At 36.3% G+C, this 22,580-nt stretch overlaps 1 protein-coding gene across 2 annotated transcripts in view; it reads right to left on the reverse strand.

Moving 5' to 3' along the window:
• Positions 1-12,815: 12,815 nt before the first annotated feature.
• Positions 12,816-22,580, reverse strand: part of AEBP2 (AE binding protein 2) — a 254,470-nt gene continuing 244,705 nt past the window's right edge. For both annotated transcript variants that reach the window (XM_073223402.1, XM_073223401.1), the window contains 2 exons: positions 14,518-14,615; positions 12,816-12,869 (listed from right to left, as the gene is read on the reverse strand). In XM_073223402.1, coding sequence (XP_073079503.1) covers positions 12,826-12,869; positions 14,518-14,615 — 142 coding nt within the window. In that variant the 3' untranslated portion in view covers positions 12,816-12,825. The remainder of the gene's footprint in view (positions 12,870-14,517; positions 14,616-22,580) is intronic.

Genomic DNA, 22,580 nt, shown 5'->3' on the forward strand with positions numbered 1-22,580 from the left:
CTTCTAGGAATTTACCCAAAGAAAACAAAATCCCTGATTTGAAAAGATATATGCATCCCTATGTTTATCCCTGCATTATTTACAATAGCCAAGATATGGAAGCCATCTAAGGGTCCATCAATAGGTGAATGGATAAAGAAGATAGGGTACATGTACACTGTGGAATATTATCAGCCATAAAAACTAAACCAAGTTTGCCATTTGTGACAACATGAATGGACCTGGAGGGTATTATGCTCAGTGAAATAATGCAGGTGGAGAAAGACAAATACCATATTATTTCACATATTTGCAGAATATAAAAATAAAACAAAACAAAATGAACAAAATAGCAGTAGACACATTGACTCTGCAAAGTGATTGGTGGTTACCATGAGGGAGAGGTTGGGGTGAGTTGGTGGTGAGGGTGAGAGGGATAAAGTGGCACAAAAATTCTCAATCATAATATAAATTGGTGCCAGAGATAGTAGGACAGCATGGAGAATATAATCATTGATTCTGTAGCATTTTCTTCTATATTGATGAGACAATAAATGCACTCATGGGAGTGAGAATTTAATAATAATGGTAACTGTTGAACTACATGTTGCATACTTGCAACCAATATAAGATTGCATATCAACTATACTTCAAAAGAAAAATAGGAGAGTTCCAACACCCAAGAAATCACCAGTACCCAATGCCTTTCAATTTCCTCCCCCAAAATAAATACTCTATATCACCATTGTTTTTTCCTGTTTCTCATGTTGTATAAGTAGAATTGTACATATATATTATTTTTATGTCTGCTTTCCTAAAATATTAACTTTGTAAAGTCCACCTATGTTATCACATGTAACTATAGTTCATTCTTTTTAATTTCTTATAATATTACATTATATGAATGTGTGAATATGACACATTTCTCTCTTCTCCAAAAATAATAAAAAATTCCCAGTTTTTGGTCGTTACAAATAAAACAGCTAAAAACATTCTCGTATATGTCTTTTTGGTGAGAATAAACATATATACACACATGTACCCTTTCACATTTATCATCTGGTTGGATATTCTACTTTTTAAAGTGCTTGTTCAAGCCAATTGCCTAGTTTTTCTATTCAATTATCTGTCCGTCTTTTTGATTTAAAACAGTTCTCAGTGTTCTGGCTACCTGCCCTCTCTCAGTTATACGCATTGCTGGTAACTTTTCCCACACTGTGGCATGCCTTTGCTTTTATAATGCGATCTTTTGATGAGCAGAACTTCTTAATTTTAATGTTGAACATATTAATACTTTCCTTTTTAACAAGCATATTTTGTGTCCCTTTACAGAAATTACTCCTAATCCAAAGTCAAGAAGATATTATCCAGTGTTATCTCCTAAACATGTTAGCGTTTTACCACTTACACTTAGAAATAGATTCTACTTAGAACTGACTTTTGTTTAGCATGTGAAATAGGGCTTAAGTTTTATTTTTTCCCAAATGATTCTCTAACTAACTCAGAACTATTTATTTAAAAGACTGCCATTTTTTCCACTGCTCTGCAGTGTTAACATTTGCCATAAATTAGAGGTAGGTTAGTTGGTAGAATTTGTGTTTTGATCCATTGGTTTACTTGCATAGCTTTGCGTAAGTAATGCATCATATTAATAATTTATGATTAAAATCAATTGTATCCAATAGTATAAGTCTTCCAACTTTGTTGTCCTTCAAGACTGTCTCACATTTCTATATAAATTTTAAAATCAACTTGTCAATTTATACACAAGCACAACTTTGTGGAAACTCTTATATTGCATTCATGTCAAATAACGTGTCAAAATACAGTCTTCTAAACCATGAATGTGTTTCAACTTTTCCTCTATTTAGATCTTTATAAACTTTTCTCTAGAAATATATTACAGTTTGCTATGAAAAGGCCCTATATTTCTTCCATTAGATTTATACCTATGTATTTATTTTTTATTTATGATAAATGGCATTGTTTCAAAATTTCATTTTCTAATCACCGCTCGTATTTAGAAACACATGGATATTTTAAAACCTTATCTGAAAGGATTTGTTAAATTTGGGGTATTAATTCTAATAGCCTATCTTGTAGATTGTTTTGAGTTTTCTACATATAATTGACATCTATGAAAAATAACCATTGCATTTCTTCCTTTTCAATCCTTATTCTTTGTTTTTTTCTTGCCGTATTTGCTGTGATTGTTTCCAACTAAAAAAAGAAAATGGAAAATCAAAAAGGAAATGTGAAAATAGGTAGGTGTTCTGTTATAAAGTTCTTTGAATAGAATTTGAATACTTTGAAATACTCTCTCCTTCTGCCTTTCTCTCTACTCCTAAATACAGAGGTCCGACCATACCTCTCTGCTAATGTGCCAACCAGTTCTCCAGGTCCCTAGTCCGGACCACATGACCACTCACTTGGACACTCCTTCCTTGCAGACTTCCCTGCCCCTTGGACTTTCTACTGCATCAATGTGCACGTCTAATATTCCCGAAGCTAATCCCTACCACTCACCCATGGGATACACAGCACTGAACTCCGTACCACACGTGCAACCCTCACAACAAAACAAAACAGTTGATACTAACAATGTTTATATCTTCGTGGTATTTTTATAATACAGGTGTATGTTTTTCTTATAAAATAAGAAAAATAAAAGCTTTTAAAACAAATGTCGAATGATGACTTTACTGAAAAGTACTTGTAAATCTATATACATACATACAGACAGTGCCCAGCTTATGATTGTTCAACTTAAGAGTTTTCAACTTTACTATGGTGTGAAAGCAACACACATTCATAGACATGGAACTGGGAATGTTGGATTTGGATCTTCTCCTGGGCTAGCAATGTGCTGCCTAACAAGCTCCTGCGATGCTGGGCAGGAGGTGAGAGCCGCAGCTCCCAATACCCATGAGCACAAGGGTGAACATCTGATACCTTTACAACCATTTTGTACCTGTACACCCATTCTGTTTTTTATTTTCAATACACTATTCAATAAATTACATAAGATATCCAACACTATTATAAAATAAGCTTTGTGTTAGATGATTTTTGTCTCACTGCCAGCTAATTTAAGTGTTTTGAGCCCATTAAAGGTTAGCCAGGCTAAGCTGTGATGTTGGGTAGGTTAGCTGTATTAAGTGCATTTTCAATTTACAATGGGGTTATTGGGACATAATCTCATTGTAAGTCAAGGAAGACTTGTATATTCTTAGCCATCTACAGTTCAAGGAAAAAATATGGAAGGGGAAAGACAAGTAGAAAGTTCTGTATCACTGACGAATAAAGCCAATTGTAAATATGCTTAAATGTAGCCAAGGAGGAAAACAGCTTGTGCTAATCCTTTCTTTACATGAGTTCTTCAAAACACTTTAAAAGGAGAGAATTTCATCTTTATGCCCTCTCAGTTCTTCTCTTTTTTGCATAAATTCTAAGGAGGATAAGAATTCGCACATCTACAATTTCTCCTTTGGCTATATAGTTTTCTGGTAGAAGTTATATTAAGGTTACAAATGCACAGCAGGTTAAGATTAAGGGAAAATATATACATATAAAAATTCTATTTGGGACTCTGTCAAACCCTACCTGAGTGAATTTGAAAAGAAAAGCATTAGCTCTATTTTTTCAATTATGATAAAATAATCATGCCACCTACCTCAATGAATTGTGTGAATTAATGTGATGAAATAACTGAGTTCCTTCAAAATAAGCACTCCAAAAACAAGTTGTTTCACACTGTTCTGTTAATTCTGGATCTCCCTATTTTAAAAAGAAAATACAAGAAGGGAACAAATGACAAGGAGAGCTTATATTCTGACTATTAGCTCTTAGGAAAATGATTATTATCGATGCATGTCTCTCTGTTAAAATGTGTTTCAGCCATTTCTTCAGAAAAAGCATTTCAAGATTAAAAATGTGTTAGCCCTTTCACCTAGCAGTTCTACTCTTGTGAAACTACCTAATACCAAAAATTTTTTAAGTTTAAGTATAAATTAACTTTTTTGCAGCCTTAATAGCACAGAAAAAAAAAACAGTAACTAATGATCCAATGAGGTAGAAGTGTTTAAGTAGATTGTGATTAATCTGCATGATAAAACATCACATAAACATTTAAATACATGTTTTTAAAAGGAACTTCATAATAACAACAAGGAAGGCTGATCTTACAAGGTTACATGAGTGGAAAAAAAGACACTCTGATCTCAGCTTTACTAAAAGAAGCATCAAAATGATAAAAGGTTAGCAATGCATGTCTTAGAATGGTGGAGTTACAGATAATTATGTATGGTGAATTTTTATTCTGTTAATAATGAGGAAAATTGGAAATCATATTTTAGAAAAAATACTTTCAGGATACATTTTAAATTCAATGGATTAAGTTCACCAAGAAACTGAAGCAAAGGAATGTATGAAACTCTGGTTCCAGGAGATGGACGTTCCTATCAGACTCATCAGCAACTTACTCATTTCATTCAACAAAGCATAAGATAAATCAAGTAGGGGGCCTCAGGACTGTAAGGTCCCAGGCTCTAGCACCTCAGAAAAACTGCAAAACAGCTCTTAGTCACTTCGGACAGTCCGGCTGAAGCACAAGTTCTGTTTACCTAAATTGATCTAATGGCCGATTACTGCCCAGCTCCATGACAGAAAGCTAAACTAATTACCTTTCTAAAGTTTACAGATAGATCATATTAGTCCTGAGACCACTAATAATTTATTTTGCCAGATAAAACTGTGTCAAACTACTACAGTGGCTGAATAAGTTTCTGAGGACAATCTCTTCTCCTTTATTTAGGTCAAGAGAAGAACCATCTTCACCGAATAAAAGTAAAGGAACAATGAAAAAAAATATTACTTCTGACTCAATCATTTGATTCATTCTGTTCAATATACCGGGTAAATCATTGTTTTTATTATCAAGGCAGGATTTAAGGCAGGTGAAGGAAATAGCCACATGTATCCAACTCTGGTAGAATTTGGTGTGATTTGGACTTCCAGGCTTGTTGGCAGTATATACAATTATACAAGAATATCTGCCCTAGTGAAGGAGCTGTCCCTAAATGCAATTTTTCGAGTGTTTTTTTTTTTAATAACATTGTCTATTTCGACATGCTAAGGCGGGAAAACACCGTCGTACCTCCGTGTCATTTGCCTGGACACCAGACACGGCATGCCATAAGCAGAGCCCTAAGGAGGAAGCACAGCTGCCGGCCAGGGCTCTGGGTCACTGCTCAGACCCCCAGCACACCCACCTGCCCCTCGCTTTGCTGTGCCGCCAGAGCATTTCACCGTGCAACGTCAAGGAAGCTCACAGTTGGAAAGTTCATCCAAGAAAGTGTCTTCCCTGGGCTCTGGAGTTGCTTGCACTTGTCACAGTGATTTTGAGAGCACTGCATCGCATCAGAAAAGCAGGGGTTTGGCACAAATGGAAAGTCATTCAAAAATAAGCAAAAGTGCACCTTTCTTCCTCTGTTTATAGTCTGTGACATAGAATTTTAAACTCAGTGATTATAAAAGAAAGTGAAAATATCAAACACCAGACATAGGTTGTCAATTAACTCCTACAAGCCAAAGTCATTTAAAATAGGGTTCTGAAATATCAAAGCTGATACCTGGCTTATATTTAATAGAGTTTTACATCACCAGAACTTAAAAACTGAATGAAAAAAATCATCCTCTTGATCTTTGTATATTGACCAGTGGATTAAAATTTAACTTTGCCATAGCTTTTAGCCAAGTTCTAATCTCAATCTAATATTTTGTGCACCCATCTTCATTAAGGGACTTAAGTCCAAAATCAAAAAGTATCAGAGTTATAAAAAAAACCTTCAATATCATTTTCTTCTGTGGCTCCTTTTCCACATAGGAGAAACAAAGACCCAGAGGGATAAAGCAACTATTTAAGAGTGACTAGGTTATTAGTTGGGAAGATGAGTCCAGAATTCCAACTAATATCCTTTGCTTTTACAAGAGATTCTCCAACTCTGTTCTCCACAGTTCTCTGGATCTACAGAGATGCCTCAAAGGCTGCCTCAGATTAAGGAAGATTCTTAGCAGTTTGTTACAGAACACCAGACCCCATTATTCCTTCCCATTTCAAACTAAGCAATTCCACTTTCATTCATTTTACATATTGGCTTCCACATTTAATTTTATTTGAGGCACACATTTGGCTAAAATAATTTGAAAGACATTGCTTCTGTGAATATCAGTGAACTTTGGTTTTTAGAAATGCATTGTGAATCAAAAGAATAAACCTAAGCATAACTTTTCATTTTGCTTTGCTCTGCAAGATAAGCTTGACTTGCTAGAAGCCCCTAACAAAAACAATAAGCAGGAATTAAACAGTGTTTAGACTAGTCCTTCTTCCCAAAAGGTACTAACTTGCAAATAAATCATTAATTGGCTATTAGTTGGACCTTGATTGAGTAAACAGTTTTAGCTATATCATATATTGTATCTTCCTTTGTTTCACTTCAAAGAAGTGACAAAAACTCCTCAAAAGAAAATATGTTCAAAATATGACTTCATGTGAGAGGGCAACAAATGAATGTGTACATCAGGGGTTTCCACAAAAAGCAGGCAAGTTATATTGCAGATGTCAGCTGTCGTCATCATTTCAAAGTCCCGTCACTATTTGGAAACTGCATCTCAGGACAGCACTGCTCAGATAAGTCTACCTCCAATCATTCCCGTTGCAGCGAAGGAGCTCTGATACCAATAGAGAAAAATCTATACCCTGGAAAATGCCTAAAATTTCCTGCCTTGTTAATTCCTTATCACTGGTTATCATGTATCTTCACAATTGGTTTTCTACGTCAACTGAAAGAAGAAGATAATGGGCAGAGTTGTTGGATAGGAAAAAATGTACATACGTTCTGGTATAAACAGTACTGATTCTTCCAAGATCAAGATGGCGGTCACATAAGCCAAAATAAATAGAATCTGAATAGATGCAAAGTTAGTGTAAGGAACTCTGTGTATGTCTGAGGTCAAAGGGCTACTATTTTCACCTTATCAATGAGAATTTGACCTTTAGTTAACTTTGTATCTCTGTTCCCTTGGTAGCTCACTAAAAAGTGGCATGTTACATATTCTAACAGGCAACTTTACTTATGGTAAAAACGTTCTCCAATAGACTGGCAGGGAGAACAATAAATACTAATCGGGAGCCCTACCTTTGGGTTTCCCTGAAGGACTAACTTCTTTTACTCAGGGTAATGCTTTCAAGGTTCCTCTGTGCTGCAGCACCTATCGGTATTTCACTTCTTTCTTCTTCTTTACCAGATCTATTGAGATATAATCCATATAATGTACAATTCACCCACTTAACGTGTATAATTCATTGGTTTTCAGCACAGTACCAGAGTTGTCCGAACAACACCAGTTTAGAACATTTTCATCGCCTCCAGTGAAACCCTGTACCCTTTAGCTAATCGCCCCTGTCTGCCCGGCTCCTCCAGCCCTAAGCAACCACTGACCTACTTTGTCTGTATGGATTCGCCTACTGTGGACTTTCATGTGAGTGAAATCATATATTGTGGTGTTTGGTAACTGGCTTCTTTTATTTAACAGTGTTTTCAAGATATATCTGCCTCGTATCATGCATCAGTACTCCATCCCTTCTTATGGTCAAACAGTATTTCATTGGTGTAGCATATTTGTTTATCCGTTAGTCCACTGATGGGCATTTGGGTTGTCTCCACCTTCTGGCTATTATTCTGAGTAATGCTGCTATGAACATTTGGGTACAAGTTTCTGCATGGACACATGTTTTCATTTCTCCTGAGCACGTAAGCATTTACTGAGTCAAGTGGCAATTCCATGTTCAATCATTTGAGGAATTGCCAGACTGTTTTCCAAATTGGCTGCAGCATTTACATTCCTACCAGCAATGTACAAGGGTTCTTATTTCTCCACATCCTCCCGAACTCTTATCTGACTTTTTGATTCCACATGCTTATTTTTAATGATCACCTTTCCTTCTCTAAAGAGTATGCAAACTTCATTCAGCAATATTTTCAAGAATTTTGCCCAGGATCATAAAATTCTCCAACTTTAGGTTGTAAAAATTTTCTTCCTGTTTTTTAAGAGATAGTACAACAATCTTTGTCAATCTTCTGTACTCATTCCCATTCTCCAGGTGATCCCAAACATCACCATTTCTCAAAGATCTGTAATAAGGGAAATAGGTAATTAAGGTATCCACTTGTCTTTTTTCCTCCACTATTGAGAAGAAATTTTGCATAAAAACAACCCCCAAAGCACAGATAATTTCTTTAAAAAAAACAATAAAGGTAAACTAAGTTTTGTTACTTGCCACTACTTTTTTAATTTCCCTATATTACTCCTATACTGAGCTACAAGTAACCAGTCATGAAATATAATTGACATACAGAGAAAAGATTATTAAGCTATAAAATTGGATAGAATATATTCAATTGATAAATGGATCCCTATAGCATTTTAAAAGCACAATCCAATCCTTTTGAAACGATCAGTTTTTTGTAATTGTTTCCTAAAAAGGTTTTAATCAAACTCAAATTTTAAATAGGATTATTAACATTGCATTCTACTATCAAAAAATTATTGAATGATTCTGATCATTTCAAAACAGAGAGTATAACAAGGAATTTCATTACTCTAATTCATTTTAATGACTCCATACAAGCTAAAACAGAGCAAGAGGTATTTTCAATCAGATATTCAGTTACCTTCTCCCTTTGCATGTAAACTGAGAAGTAAAAATTAAACAAACTTACAAAAAAATGATCTCAGGTTTAGCTATCATGTCACGTTGTGCTGACAGCAGACAGTTTATCTTTGCCAATATAGAAAAGTTGTGAGATAAGAAGTTGTATAAGATATCTCATGTTCCCCTGGGGATTAATACTATCTATATATCTATTATTGAAATTCCATTATTTCCCAGAACACCAGACACTCTCACATTCAAAACAGAAATACAAACATATTACTAAATATTAATTTTAAATTATCTGCCATTTTGAGTATCTCATTCAAATCCAGCCCCTCCTCATTTTAGCACACTTAATTGAAATTTGTCTGTAAATTTAGATTATCTCTGTAGAGATTCTCACAGTTTCTAGGATGACTGGTTAACTGAACACATTCAGACCAATGCCTAGTCTAACTTCGCTCACTTTTTATTTAGTTCAAGTCCCGTCCGGTCCTCTGGAATTAGTCCTCCAGAAAGAAAGGGAAAACATCTGGTCAGTACCAAGGCACTAAATTAGAGTGAGGAAAAGGTCTTTTGGAGTAGCAAAAATCCCCCTTATTTTATTGCCATCTTTTTAAAGAAATTTCTCAAGTAGAAGGAGCATCTATACAGGGACATCTAGTGGCAAAGAAGAATCAAGGCAGTTACTGGCTCCCTGACAATACTGGAAATTTACTTTTGCTCCAGCTTCATATATCAAGGGGAAAGAACTCTAGACAGTAACCATTTGCAGTAATAATCTGCACTCTAGCTAATAACCATTTGTAATATTTATAACAGCATTTGAAGAACAAAAACACTTTAAAAAGCAATAGAATTTGAACCAAATCTTTTTTTCACTGATAACAAAATTCAGCTTATAGTCAAGACGAATTTGTTCCTACTGGGTTTCTCTATTTTTCAAACCATAGTACTGTTAGAAAATAAAAGAACTATTTTACCAATACTTCTATCAATCAAACAATAAAAGAAAGTCAGGGTCTGGGGAGGGAGAGCAGGATTGGTAGAATAGACACGTAAATCAATGGAAAGGAACAGAAAGCTGAACAAGTCGACAGTCACATGGGAGCTGGGCTTCCTAAAGGAAGGGCTTTCACACCATGAGTACACAGCCTACCAGTACGTGAATGATGCTGGGGCAATCGGCTACCCATATTAAAAAACAACATTTGCATTACAAACTCCCACCAATTGCAAAACTAAATTCATATATGCAAATGAACTAAGTAAGAAAAACAAAGCTTCTAAACCAATAGAAGAAAATATAGAAGCATATATGTTCTTGCAGTAGTGAAGACCTTTGTCTAGAAGGCACACCAAGCAAAATCCACAAAAGAAAAGGTGGACATGTTGCACTTCATCAAAACTGAACTTTTTGGATGAAAGGGACAAATATCCAATTACCTTCTCCCTTTGCATGTAAACTGAGAACTAAAAATTAAACAAACTTATGAAAAAATGATCCCGAATGGATCAAAAGGTACAAATTTCTGGTTATGGGGATGTAATGTACAACATGGTATTTATAGTTAATAATACTGTATCACATGTTTAAAAGTAGCGAGGAGAACACATCTTGAAAGTTCTATTGAGAAAAGAATTTTTGTAACTATGTATGGTGGTGGATGTTAACTGGACTTAAAAGTGGTAATCATTTTGCGATATTTAAAAATCAGAGATTTCTGTGTGCCAAAATCAAAGTTTAATAACTTGTGAAGAAATTAAGAAGAGTAAGGGGGAAAAAAAGGAACTGTTTTACTAAAAGTAATTTCTCCATAAACATCAAAAGCCAGAATAAACCAATTCCCCTTTGTATTTTAGAACATTAGTTTAATGGGATTACTTTATAAAGCAATACAACTGTAATAAAAAATAATAGACAACTAATGATCTGTATCACAGTTGAAATCATCAAAATGAAATAACAGTGAATCTCAATTAAACCATTCAGTATCCTTAAGATTATTTCTTATATGACTCTTTTACAGAAACCTTTTTGCTTCTTTCTTTAAAATGAGATTTAAAATTAAGTGAAAACTTACTTGAGTGAAGGTACTATTATTCCCATTAGTTTTCTTCCCTGCTGGAACAGGAAAAGCAACTGCTTTTCAGTTACTCCTGGTGAGTTGGAGCAAAAGCCAAGAAAAGGGAGAGTATTCAGATCTGGGTCTCAAAAGGACTGTATTATTAAGGACAGAAGGTACAAAGATTTTAAATTAATATTGACCTTAATCACTTCAACAGACCAACTTGGAATCTTGCTCAAGGCTAAACACCAGAATGGGCGTGTAAAACAAGGTGTTTTGTTCTCACCTTGGCTTCAACACATGAATTACCCTCCACCACCAGGGGACAAGCCTGCAGCACTTCCAGCTCCTTTCTAGGTACCAGCTCTTCCAGGCCCCATGCTGGTCCTTCTTTCCTCATAATTACAATATTTTCCCATTTCTACTGATCTAATAGTGCCCCCAAAAGTGAGAATACCAACTCTGCCTGATGACTGGGTAACAATTCCAAATATAGCCTTAGTATTTTTATAAACCTATGTGATGGGAATTGGCCATGAAAATATTAAAGTCCACTTTTTGATGGTGAAGATGTGTCAGAAGAACACAGAAACTAGCTTGAATAAACTTCTACCAGTTAAGCTGAGGGCAATTTGAGCACCATATAAAATAAACACAGTAATGAAGTGTACCCCACTGAATGAAACAGAGAACAAATATACTTAAATAAATGGATAAATTGATAGTTTGATGAGGAAAGAGATATTTTATATAGTCTTAAAGAACCTCAGCACAAAAGACTTCCTTATTATAAGGAAAACTGATTAATTTTATGGCAGAAAAGTCTGGCAGACACCACCTTAATCAAAAAATCAAACATCATCAGCAATGGGACAAATCAAAATCATATGTCACAAGACAGAATGAAATAGAAGAACTTAACATCACTTCTGGCCTGTTCCTGCCAAAACTCACAGTTGAGTCTAATCTTGAGGAAATATCAAGACAATCCAAATAAAGGGACATTCTTCAAAATAATTGGGCTTTTATTTTCAGAAATGTCCAGATTGTGACAGTCAAGAAGACTAACAAACTGTTCCAAAGCGAGGGAAACTAAAGGGAAATGACAGCTAAATGCAACACGTTAGTCTACCGGATCCTCTAGCTACAAACGGCATTACTGGAAAAAAATGATGAAACTTGAGTGGATTCTGAGGAATACATGCCATAGTAAAGGAACAAGGTAAATTTAAATTTCCTGATTTGGTGTTTACATTTGGTTATATAGGAGAATATCCTTGTTAGGAAAATACACACAAAAGTAGTCAGGAGTGTGCAACATGCTACCAAATGATTAAGAAAAAAAAGGTCCAGTACTATGCCTCTTTTTGGAAAGTTTATACTTATTTCAAAATTTTTAAAGTTATGCATATGAAAGTCATCCAAGCATGTGAGTAAAATTATTCTCAAAATATTCATATAGCATAAATTCAAAACCAATTTTCTACATATGTGCCACTAATTTATTATTTGGTTACAAAACTTATCACTCTGTAACAATTTAGAAAGTAGTAATTTTTTTTTCTGCTTGACATGAGTCACTCATCAAATATTCAATGAGTCCATAGTAGAACAGGCAGTAAGGCCACAGCAAAGAATAAAGTAGGTAGACAGTATCTCAGTCTTACTGAGTTTACGTCCTGTAGAGATGATCAATAAACAAATAATCACATCATGGTTTTGATAAAGAAAATTAAACAAGGTAATGTGAGGGCAAGTAGACAGAGTAGGAGAGGGTGACTTTAGAGAAAGTAGTTGTTAGGGTTACCCTGAGAAAAAAATATTCAAATGATGAAAACTAGCCATAAGGTAATCTGGACAATGACTGCCCAGGTAAGGCAAACACTCAGTAGGCAAAAATTAGAGGAAGAGAAAAGCAGCCAGCATAGGTGGAAAGCAGCAAGTAAAGGACAGGGGCTAAGTCCTGCTGGGCTTTGTGGGCCATGAAATGAGTTTTACTCTAAGGTTAGTGAATAACCATGTAGGGTTTTTGACTTTGAATGCTCTCCTACCTTTAAAAGATCACATAGTCCACATGCAGGACAAATGAATGGTTTGCAGCAGTCCTAGAAATGTAGCAAAATGATAGATTAGGAATTAATGACAGTACAAATGGGAAATGATTGGGTAAAAACCAAGGTAAGGATGGAGACTTAAAGATTGACTGGAAATGTACTTGGGGTTTGATAATGTTTACAACATACTTTGTAGGATACAATGTATTTTAATTGAGTAAATTCTATGTATTTAGATTAATTTCTGCTTATTTCAGTACTTAACTCTCTCTTCCTGGCAGGAACAAACTAATTAGGGGCCTGTGCACCTAAACAGAAACAAAACAAATCTAGGGCAAAGTAAAAGTGCAAAAAGAAAGCGCTCCTTTTGATATATACTCTGAAAAAGAACAGCCACTCTACCCTAAAGTGAAAAGTGCTAAACAGTGCTGGTCTTATTCAAACAGGTGTTGATTGACACCAGAAGAGCACAAACTTATCACCTAAAGAAGGGAGAATAGATTCACAATAGAAAAAACAGTAAATGAGCTGTCAGAAAATACAATAGTCCTGAAGGTTTGTGTGCTGAGCTGCAGTACAGAGACAGGGAGCTTGAAGAAATAAGAATGTAAGCCCTGCATTCTGAAAATTTTATCAGAGGATACAACACTCTTACTAGCTAAGAAAGGATGTGTTGAAGTACCTGACTGAACTATCACCTGGAGAAACACATGCCTGCAGCCCACTCTAAACCTCAAACATTGTAATGTCAAATCATCTGCCCAGATTAACTTCCTTTCCTGAAAGCAATGTTCCTTGGAAGTAAGAAAGATCCAGGATATAGCACTGTGAAGAGAAGTTTGTTTTTTCTAAAACAAAAGAATTCATCTGTCACATACCCACTCCCTGGGGAGTTTCATAACCAGGAAAGACTGACTCCTATCACCAGAGACAAAAAGTTGGCATCAGGATAAGAAATTGCCTAAATAAACATTGTCACAAATGTTTCATATCCCCAATTTATTCTAAGAGCCCATTTATCTTCCCAAAAAGTTATTTGCCCTTTTCCCATAAGCACACTTCTCCCATTAGGATGATACACAAGCCCCAAATCCTAACTGCCTTTTTTGAGTCACATATTTCTGTGAACACCCATGTACATACAAAAATTAAAATCCACCTTTTCTTTTGCAAATCTGTCTTTTGTCAGTTTGATTCCCATGTCCCCAGCTAGGAAACTAAAAGGATACAGAGAATTTTTTTCTCCTCCCTAACAGAAAGAATAAAAAGAATTTTTATAGGAAGAAATCTAGCCTCTTCAAGTTTCTCCCAGATAAACTACAAAACCCATTCCTCACCCAGCTGTTATTTTGTCAATTTATAGACTTTTTAATGGATTTATAAATATTTTATACCCCAACTATGTCTCATAAAAAGTTTTAAGCAACACACACACACATCTAATAAAATAGTAAATTATCAATAACAGTAAGTCATTCCTGGGAAAATTTATGGCATGTCTAGGGTGGGATTAAAGCAAGTATTCAGATAAGAAGTGTGCATATAATTCATTTTTATCTCGAAGGTAGTCAAAGGGGAAAACAAATTGGACTGATTTTTGTTGTTAAAAAGGGAGAAATAAAGATGCAATGGTTACTCCGTGAAAGCAGAAATTTTCTTGGCATTTAGAGCTAAACGGGAATTCTCACAGGAGACTTACCTACGGGGGCACTCAGCCACGTTGCAGGCAACTTCCTGAACGACATTCCCAATGCAAATGCAGCATCAGATTTCAAAAGGACGTTTCTAGGAACATTCCTTCAAGAGACATAGGAATAACAGTTCAACAGAGGCAATCCTTAACCAAGGGGCAAGGTGGGGCATCCTGGCTAATCAGCAACCAGGCTTGCCAAGCATTCTCTCTTGCCAAGCTGGTGTGACTCGGCTTCTTAAAGTTTTCGCATCCCTGGTCATACATCTACAGGGTTTGACAGAAACCAGAATGGGAGTTCAAGTCCTCAGAACATAACACATCTTACATTTGGTACTTTTTCAAATATATATATAGGACAAGCCCTTCAAGAAGCAGGACACTTCAGAGCACAGTTTCTTGGTTGAGTTGGTGCCTACAAGCTTTTAGTGCAATTAAGATGAGAAAGTGAGGGAAATTTAGCTGGATGTGTTCTAAATTAAGATAGAGACCCAAGCTCCGGCTCTCTAAATGCACGAGCTTTGACGTCATTTATCTTCTGTGTCCCATCCCTAAAGAATCTAAAATACACATGGGAAAAGCTAGATTTATACTGTTGAGGCCAAGGGCAGACTGCCCCAAAATGTGCCACTTTGTTATGTGAACTACTTTAACCTGAAGGCAATCAAGACCTTGAGAGCTCGAGAAAAGCTTTTAGCCCTCCTTTAACTCTCCAGAAAAATCTAAGCTGGGGCCTCTCCAAAAATCAGGGTTATTACAGAGATAAATTTTATCTGAATGATCTATCTGTATGGCAGGGCAAAACATCTAATTACTGAACATCTCCACTTCATACTGCCCTGCGAACTGCCCTCCTCCCCTTTGAAGCTCCAGGATCCTATCCCATTCCTTAGCTCAAAGTTCAAAGACCTTTCTGTCTTTGAACCTCTCATGTATGTGGGGTTTCCATAAATGCAAAATTAAGTCTGATTTTCTCCTGTTAATCTGTCTCATGTCAATTTGATTCTTAGACTAGCAAGAAGAACCTTGAAGGGCAGAGGAAAATTTTTCCTCACCAACAACACTGAAAAACAAGAACTAAGGGAATGGTACTCCTTTCATCATTAGCTACCACTAGTCCACTACTTCTGAGGAACAAAGCTACATTCCTAACATACACGGCCTATGAACAATGAATGATGAGAGCAAGTCATTTGAAAATCTGTCACTTCCTAGACACTAAGTAGGAACTGCAAAAAAAAGAATGGATTTGTTGAGACTCAATGAATTATTTTTTTAGAAGGACTCAGTAAAGTCAAAAGTATGGAATGTTCAACAGATGGTTCTATTTTTGATTACATGCAAAGTGAAAGTGTCTTAATCAAGAAGTGAAAGAAAAAAAACTTAACAGGCAATTTTGTCCACATGTTTAAAATAAAACTGCAAAACTTACTGCTCTTTCTCTAACTGCTTCCAGGAAATGATTTCTCCTGGTTTGCCTTTTGGTAATGAGATATGGAAACCTGTGTCATTGTCACTTGAAGACTTGAAGACAGTTATTGGTTGACCAGTGAGTGGTTCTAGGAAGAAAGAGGTCACCAAACCAATTAAATGGGTCGCTTCCTTTTGAAGAAAGATAATAAAGCATCTGGCTTCATAGTTAATGGTATGGATATGAAGTCAAAATGTCTGGGTTTAATCATTGACTTGCTAGATGACAAAGAACAATTTACTCACCTCCCTGTACCTTCTTTTCCTTATCTGCAAAATGGGAATGGTAAGCAAATGCTCAGGTCATTTTGAAGATTAAATAGCACAACTCAAGTAAAGTGCTTGAAACGGGCTCTGCTTTATATTAAATGCTCATAGATGTTCACTGCAATGATTTTACCCTTAGCAGACACCCATCCCAAGAGGGGGGTCCCACTAAGTAACTGATGAAAAAACATGGCAAAAGAATCTTATGTTGACATAGTCTAGACTAGACTCAGAAATTTTATCATTTCCATTCCCAAAGACTATTATTTATTCTAAACAAATTTTCTCCCAAAAATCTTTTCCCCTCAAAAAATTCATTTCAATATTTCAAGTGTAGCTTAAATTTACTTTAGCTAAGGAATATTCCAGCTTACATAAACACATTTAAAAAATATAATTACAAGAAACAATGAGATTCCATATGGGGAGAGAAGACAATGAAAATGTGTTCACCATCTGAAACTTCATAGATTATAGCTACAATGTTTGTACAGCTGCACTATTTAATTGGTTTACTATCTTCCCAGAATTATGAGCAATACAAGGGGAAAATTACTAGACTGTTCTTTTTCAGCCTGTGGGAAATTAGGGGAAAACTCATTGCAGAAACAGTTTAGTTTATAGATGGAGGCAGTTGGTTTGCCTTGAATTTCATGAGACTGAGGAAAGAGTAGAAAGTTCTAGAACACAGATAACAGGAATATCTGCACATTCTGTGTTCATCAAGAATTGCCTATTATATCCAGAAAAGGATGAAATAAAAGTGCACATGATCAGACAATAAAATGAATATAGGAATAAAGCAGGAATGTGCCTCCTCCTCCCACAAATGAACCCAGTCCTCACTGACAGATAGTGTCGTGCCATTTAATCCAGGTTAAATCCTCCCTAGGAGCCCCAGACACTTATCTCCCCACACAAAACTTCCCTTCCTTGAACTCAAGAATTTCCATGAACTGCATGCCCCTTCGGATATAAAAACAGAAATCCACAACTCCCAATATAGATTAGACTGGTGTGTATTGTTAGTCACTATTGCTCCTGGGGATAGTATAGTGTTAGCCTCTTCTGAATCCTTGTGTTTCTATATCCAGGAAGAGTTGATGGAATTCCAAAACATAAAGACCATTCACAGCAAGAGGTACAGCAAAAAGGAGTTTGACTCTGAACACCTGGATCATGCTCCCAGCTTGGTTACCAACTGGATCACCTTGGGAAAATAGTAAATCCTCTCCGAGCCTCAATCTCCTCAGTTGCAAAGTAGGTATAATAATAGCCTATCAATCTAAGGGATTTTTGAGAGCATAAGAAGAAATAACAGATGTCAAAATTATTTGTAAATGCTATCATCTTGTCAGAGTTTATTACAGTAATTTTTTGATAAGGTTTCCAACAATTGTGTTCTCTCAAAGAGACTGACTTTCTCATTTCTTCTGTACTCATTTCTTGAGGATCGTCATAGAGTGAACAGAAAGAACACTGAACTGTAAGACTTGGGTTTGAGTTTCTTCCATGAGTCATTTAATTTCTCTGACCCCAGTTTCCTTGACTCAGAAGTTCATTTTCTCACAGATCAGGAAGTCCAATGGCAAGTTTTCAGGGTTAACAGACTCAATGGCTTGAAGATGTCCTCAGAGATGACTGTCTTTCCTTTATTGTCCAAAGCCATCAACTTCATCCTAAGGCCGGTCATGAGATGACAGCCAGCAGCAACTGGGACCACATATTTCCTCATTCACTTTGTTTTTAAATGTAATACACATCCCTGCCTTAAGAAGTGGGTCAATAACAGCCACCAGGGGAAATGTCATAGTGCATTGATTGGCTGAGACTATGGTACTCTGCTAGAGCTGCATTTTAGAATCACATAGGAAGTATTCTTTAAAACACCCAGTTCCCACTACCCAGAGATTCTAATTCAGTATATCTGGGATGGGGCTGGGCAATTTTTTTTAAGCACCCCAATGATTCAAATATGCAGCCAGGGATGAGAAACACTACTTCAGAGCAATTAGGACACAACTATAAAGCTGGGGATGAGGATATTTAGAAGTTAACCAAAAAGTGGTTACAGCTACATAGTACATACCCCTTTAAACAATCAAACTGTACATTTGTATATTAAACAGTTAACAGTAAAAAAAAAAAGCTAATTACAGGCATACTTCAGAGATATTGTAGGTTTGATTCCAGACTACTTGCGATAAAGCAAATATCACAATAAAGCAGGTCAAATGGATTCTTTGGTTTCCTAGTATGTATAAAAGTTATGTTTACACCATACTACAGTAAGTGCAAAAAAGCATTATGTCTAAAACAATGTACATACCTTAATTTAAAAACGCCTTATTGCTAAAAAATGCTACCTGTCAAGATTCCTCAAGGGAGGAACAACCTAAGACAGGCACAGTCGCAGGGGGGCCATCAGGTGAGAATTTGGGGATCAACAGAGGTGAGGCTCAGAACCTCACCCCCCTGCTTTGAGAGAAATCTTCTGCATCCGTGGATGTCTTGCTGCCCTTGTCTAGCCTGGATTAATACTTAGTCCATAGGCACACACCTGATCATCTGATCATCTACATTTGCCTTCTTACAGCACTAAACTATGTTTTCTACCTTTATCTTGCATCTACCTACCACTTAAGCATTTTATTAAAAATAAAAATAATAATAATAATAGGAGAAATGTGGGATCAACATATAAATCAAGTACAAAAATCAAACGAATATTCATATTTGACCTGATTGTTTATAGGTCATAATGCATGATCAAAACCGAAAGTTTCTGTGATGAATGCCCTTGTACGGTTCACCATGTAAGAATTTATTCACTAGGTAAGAATTCGTTCACCATGTAAGAACTTGTTTGTTATGCTTCAGAAGATTGGAGACTGACGAGAATTAGGCTTGAGAAGGATTAATGATTGTACATTGAGCGTTGTCCCCCCTATACTGAATTTTATTGTTGTTAACAACCATTTGATCAATAAATATGAGAGATGCCCTCTCACAAAAAATAAATAAATAAATAAATAAATAAGTCCTCGAGATGGAATGTAGAGCATGGCTGCTATAGTTATACTGTATTGTATATTTGAAAGTTGCTAAGAAAGTAAATTTTAAATTCTCATCACAAGAAAAAATAAAAATAAAAATAAAGTCAGGAATGTGTATGGTTAAAAAAAAAAATCAGAAAAAAAAAAATGCTACCTGTCATCTGAACTTTGAGCAAGTCATAATCTTTTTGCTGGTGGAGGGTCTTTCCTCAAGGTTGATGGCAGCTGACTGATCCAGGTGACAGTTGCTGAAGGTTGGGGTGGCTATTGCAATTTCTTAAAATAAGACAACAATGGAGTTTGCTGCGTTGACTGACTCCTCCTTTCGCAAATGATTTCTCTGTAGCATGCGATGCTGTTTGACAGCATTCTACCCACAGAACTTCTTTCAAAATTGAAGTCAGTCCTATCAAGCCCTGCCACTGTTGATCAACTAAGTTCATGCAATATTCTAAATCCTTTGTTGTCATTACAACAGTCTTCACAGCATCTCCCTCAGAGGTAGATTCCATCTCCAGGGACCACTTTCTTGACTCATCCATAAGTAGCAACTCATCCTTTCAAGTTTTATCATGAGATGCAGCAATTCAGAGCCATCTTAAGGCTCCCATTGTAACCTCAAAGACCACTGATCATAGATCATAACAGAATAATAATGAAGAAGTTTGAAATATTGTAAGAATTACCAAAATGTGACACAGAGACACAAAAATGAGCAAATGCAGTTGGAAAAAAAACACCAACAGACTTGCTCTATGTAACCTTCAACTTGTAAAACAAATAAAAGCCGTATTGGCAAAGCACAATAAGCTGACGTATATGCCTGCAATGTTGCTTTTCTTAATGTATATTTAATGTTTACCTGAATTGAAGCTAGAGATTATGCTTATTAGATGACCCTATGAACAGAGTAACTCACCATAACCTCTTTCAGTATATTTTACTATAAACTTGATAAATTCTTGATTAAGAGGTTTTCAAAAACTACCTGGGAGTGCTGGAAAAATAAAGCAGCCCGTAATGTTTCTGTCAGCTACATTAAAAAAAAGATCACAGCAAACAGAACAAAAGCACGAGTTAAAAGCTGAGTGAATCACTAAGGACCCCCTCTATCAGTCTCAGGCCAATATTCCTATAGGAATTTCTGAGATAGGTTAGACATCGACAAACTACACTGGGATAAATCTGGGGATTCAATAAAACCAAAATTAAGCAGCAGATAGCCCAGTCATCGAGATAAAGTTGTCATTCAGGAATGTAAATAGATAAGAGAGTCGTTATCAGGACGGAGGGACCATGAGGTGACTGCGATCTGAGGCAGAAGCTATTTCTATTAAGAAAGTAACTGATTCCAGAGAATAGCCAACTCAGAACCCGTAGAAGAGAACCACTGTGGAAATGACATCCGCTAGAAATGGCCCAAGAAAGGACAGTAGTTGCAAACACTTCTCAGGCTGAACTACCTGCCTTCATGTTTCGGAAGCACAAAGAGGAAAAGGAGCAAAGTAACAGCGAGGCAGGGAGGTGCACGGCACGCCGTGTCTGAATAAGAAACACTCCTCATTAGTGTGCTGCCTTCAGCAGAGTTGCTCTTGCCAAGGTGCAAAGCTCATGACCTGGCAAACCACACATGTGGGTTCCAGCCAAAAGGGAATTAAAAGTACAGAACACTAACAACTCAGAAACACCCCATCAAACAAATATGTGGTAAATGAAGGATGTGGGGAAATATAGTACAGACATTCCGATATGTGTCAAGAGCAAGATATAAGAGAAGCAATGATGCAAATGTTTTATCAAACGGCATTAGTGAGGTCATTAGTGATGTCTAAATGTTGGCAACTCAAGGAAGCTTGGGTATGTAAGCAGAATCACAGAGGACACAGTTTTCTGGCAAAGTTACAAACAGGAAGCACTTGTGCAAACATTATGGGACAATGTCCCTTTAGGAAAGTCATAAGTGTAGTCCAAAAAGAAGTATATTTGTCCAGTGAAAAGATGCCCTTAGCTAATTCCTGACCACTTCTACGGGCACTCCTCTGAATACTTTCAGAGTCAAATCATCAACAGATTCTATCTGGCAGCCCTTGATAGAACAACCTTCCAACACGCACCACTTAAACACAAATGAGAATCAGGACGCCCTTCTGTCCAAATAGAACTTTTTCACTTTCAAGAGGGTTAAGTCTCCTATCTTTGAACTGCATTCAGCACAAGTCTTGGAAAGGCTGTCAGAATGCCTCCTACCCTTCTCATTCGCACTGAGCTAAGAGCTCAATATTATGTATTCCTCCCCTTTACAGGAAGAGGGGTAGAGGGAGTTTGGAATGAGAAAATGTGATTAACAAAAACAATGTGGCTTTGAAAACAACAAAGAGAACTGAAGACAAAAATGAGACAATCTTTCATTAGAATTCATTCATCGAGTATCTGTAAGAAACTACAGTAAGCCAGAAATCAGAGTAAGGGCTAAGATCATGAAAGTATTCTGTTGATCAACTGCAAAAGAGGTGACTGATATGAATTTGTGAACCTAAGATTGGGAAGGTGCTGATGGGGAGGTATTTGAGCTGGAACAACAGTTCATGAAAATTCTGGCAGCAGTTGATGGGAGAGATAAAGGAATAATAAATGGTGATGAATTACTTGTGCCTATAAATTTATTAGTACACATGACATCTGCTCCTTCCACAATTTATGATTTTCAAATTTGTAAATCTCTGTACTTTAAATTGTTAATATACCCAATGGCATTAAGCCACAGGAACATATGTCAAAAATATTGGCTCCAAATTTATGTCTTTCAAGATGTCTTCCCTCCTTGAACCACTCCACAGCCATCTCTTTGGTGCCCATTTATACCATTTTGCATGATGTGAGAGCTATGTTACAGAGGTCTAAGCTCACAGACTGAGACCCAATGTCCTATCAATATCTTGGCTGTAAAACTTAGGAAATGTGTGGGTTTTTTTCTCAGTGAGTTCTCTCTTCAAAGTCCTGTCACAATCCCTGGCACAGGTAAAGCAGACAGTAAATGCTAGGTATTCTTATTTGTAGTTTATAGTTTCAAATTCTTCTTGATCTGTTTCACATACTTATATCTCAAGAAATGTGTTAAATAACTGCCTCCATGTCTGAAAATATAATAATCAAACCTCTTAACTTATAAAAAGCCATATGTCAGAAATTCACAGCATTATTCTTATAATGTGTCAGAAATGCTGAGCATTTTTCTTACACTGTGTTGGGTTAGGGAGATTAGATTTCAAGGTTACATAG

The sequence above is a fragment of the Manis javanica genome, chromosome 15, assembly GCF_040802235.1.
Source record: "Manis javanica isolate MJ-LG chromosome 15, MJ_LKY, whole genome shotgun sequence".
In the NCBI taxonomy this organism is placed as follows: domain Eukaryota; kingdom Metazoa; phylum Chordata; class Mammalia; order Pholidota; family Manidae; genus Manis; species Manis javanica.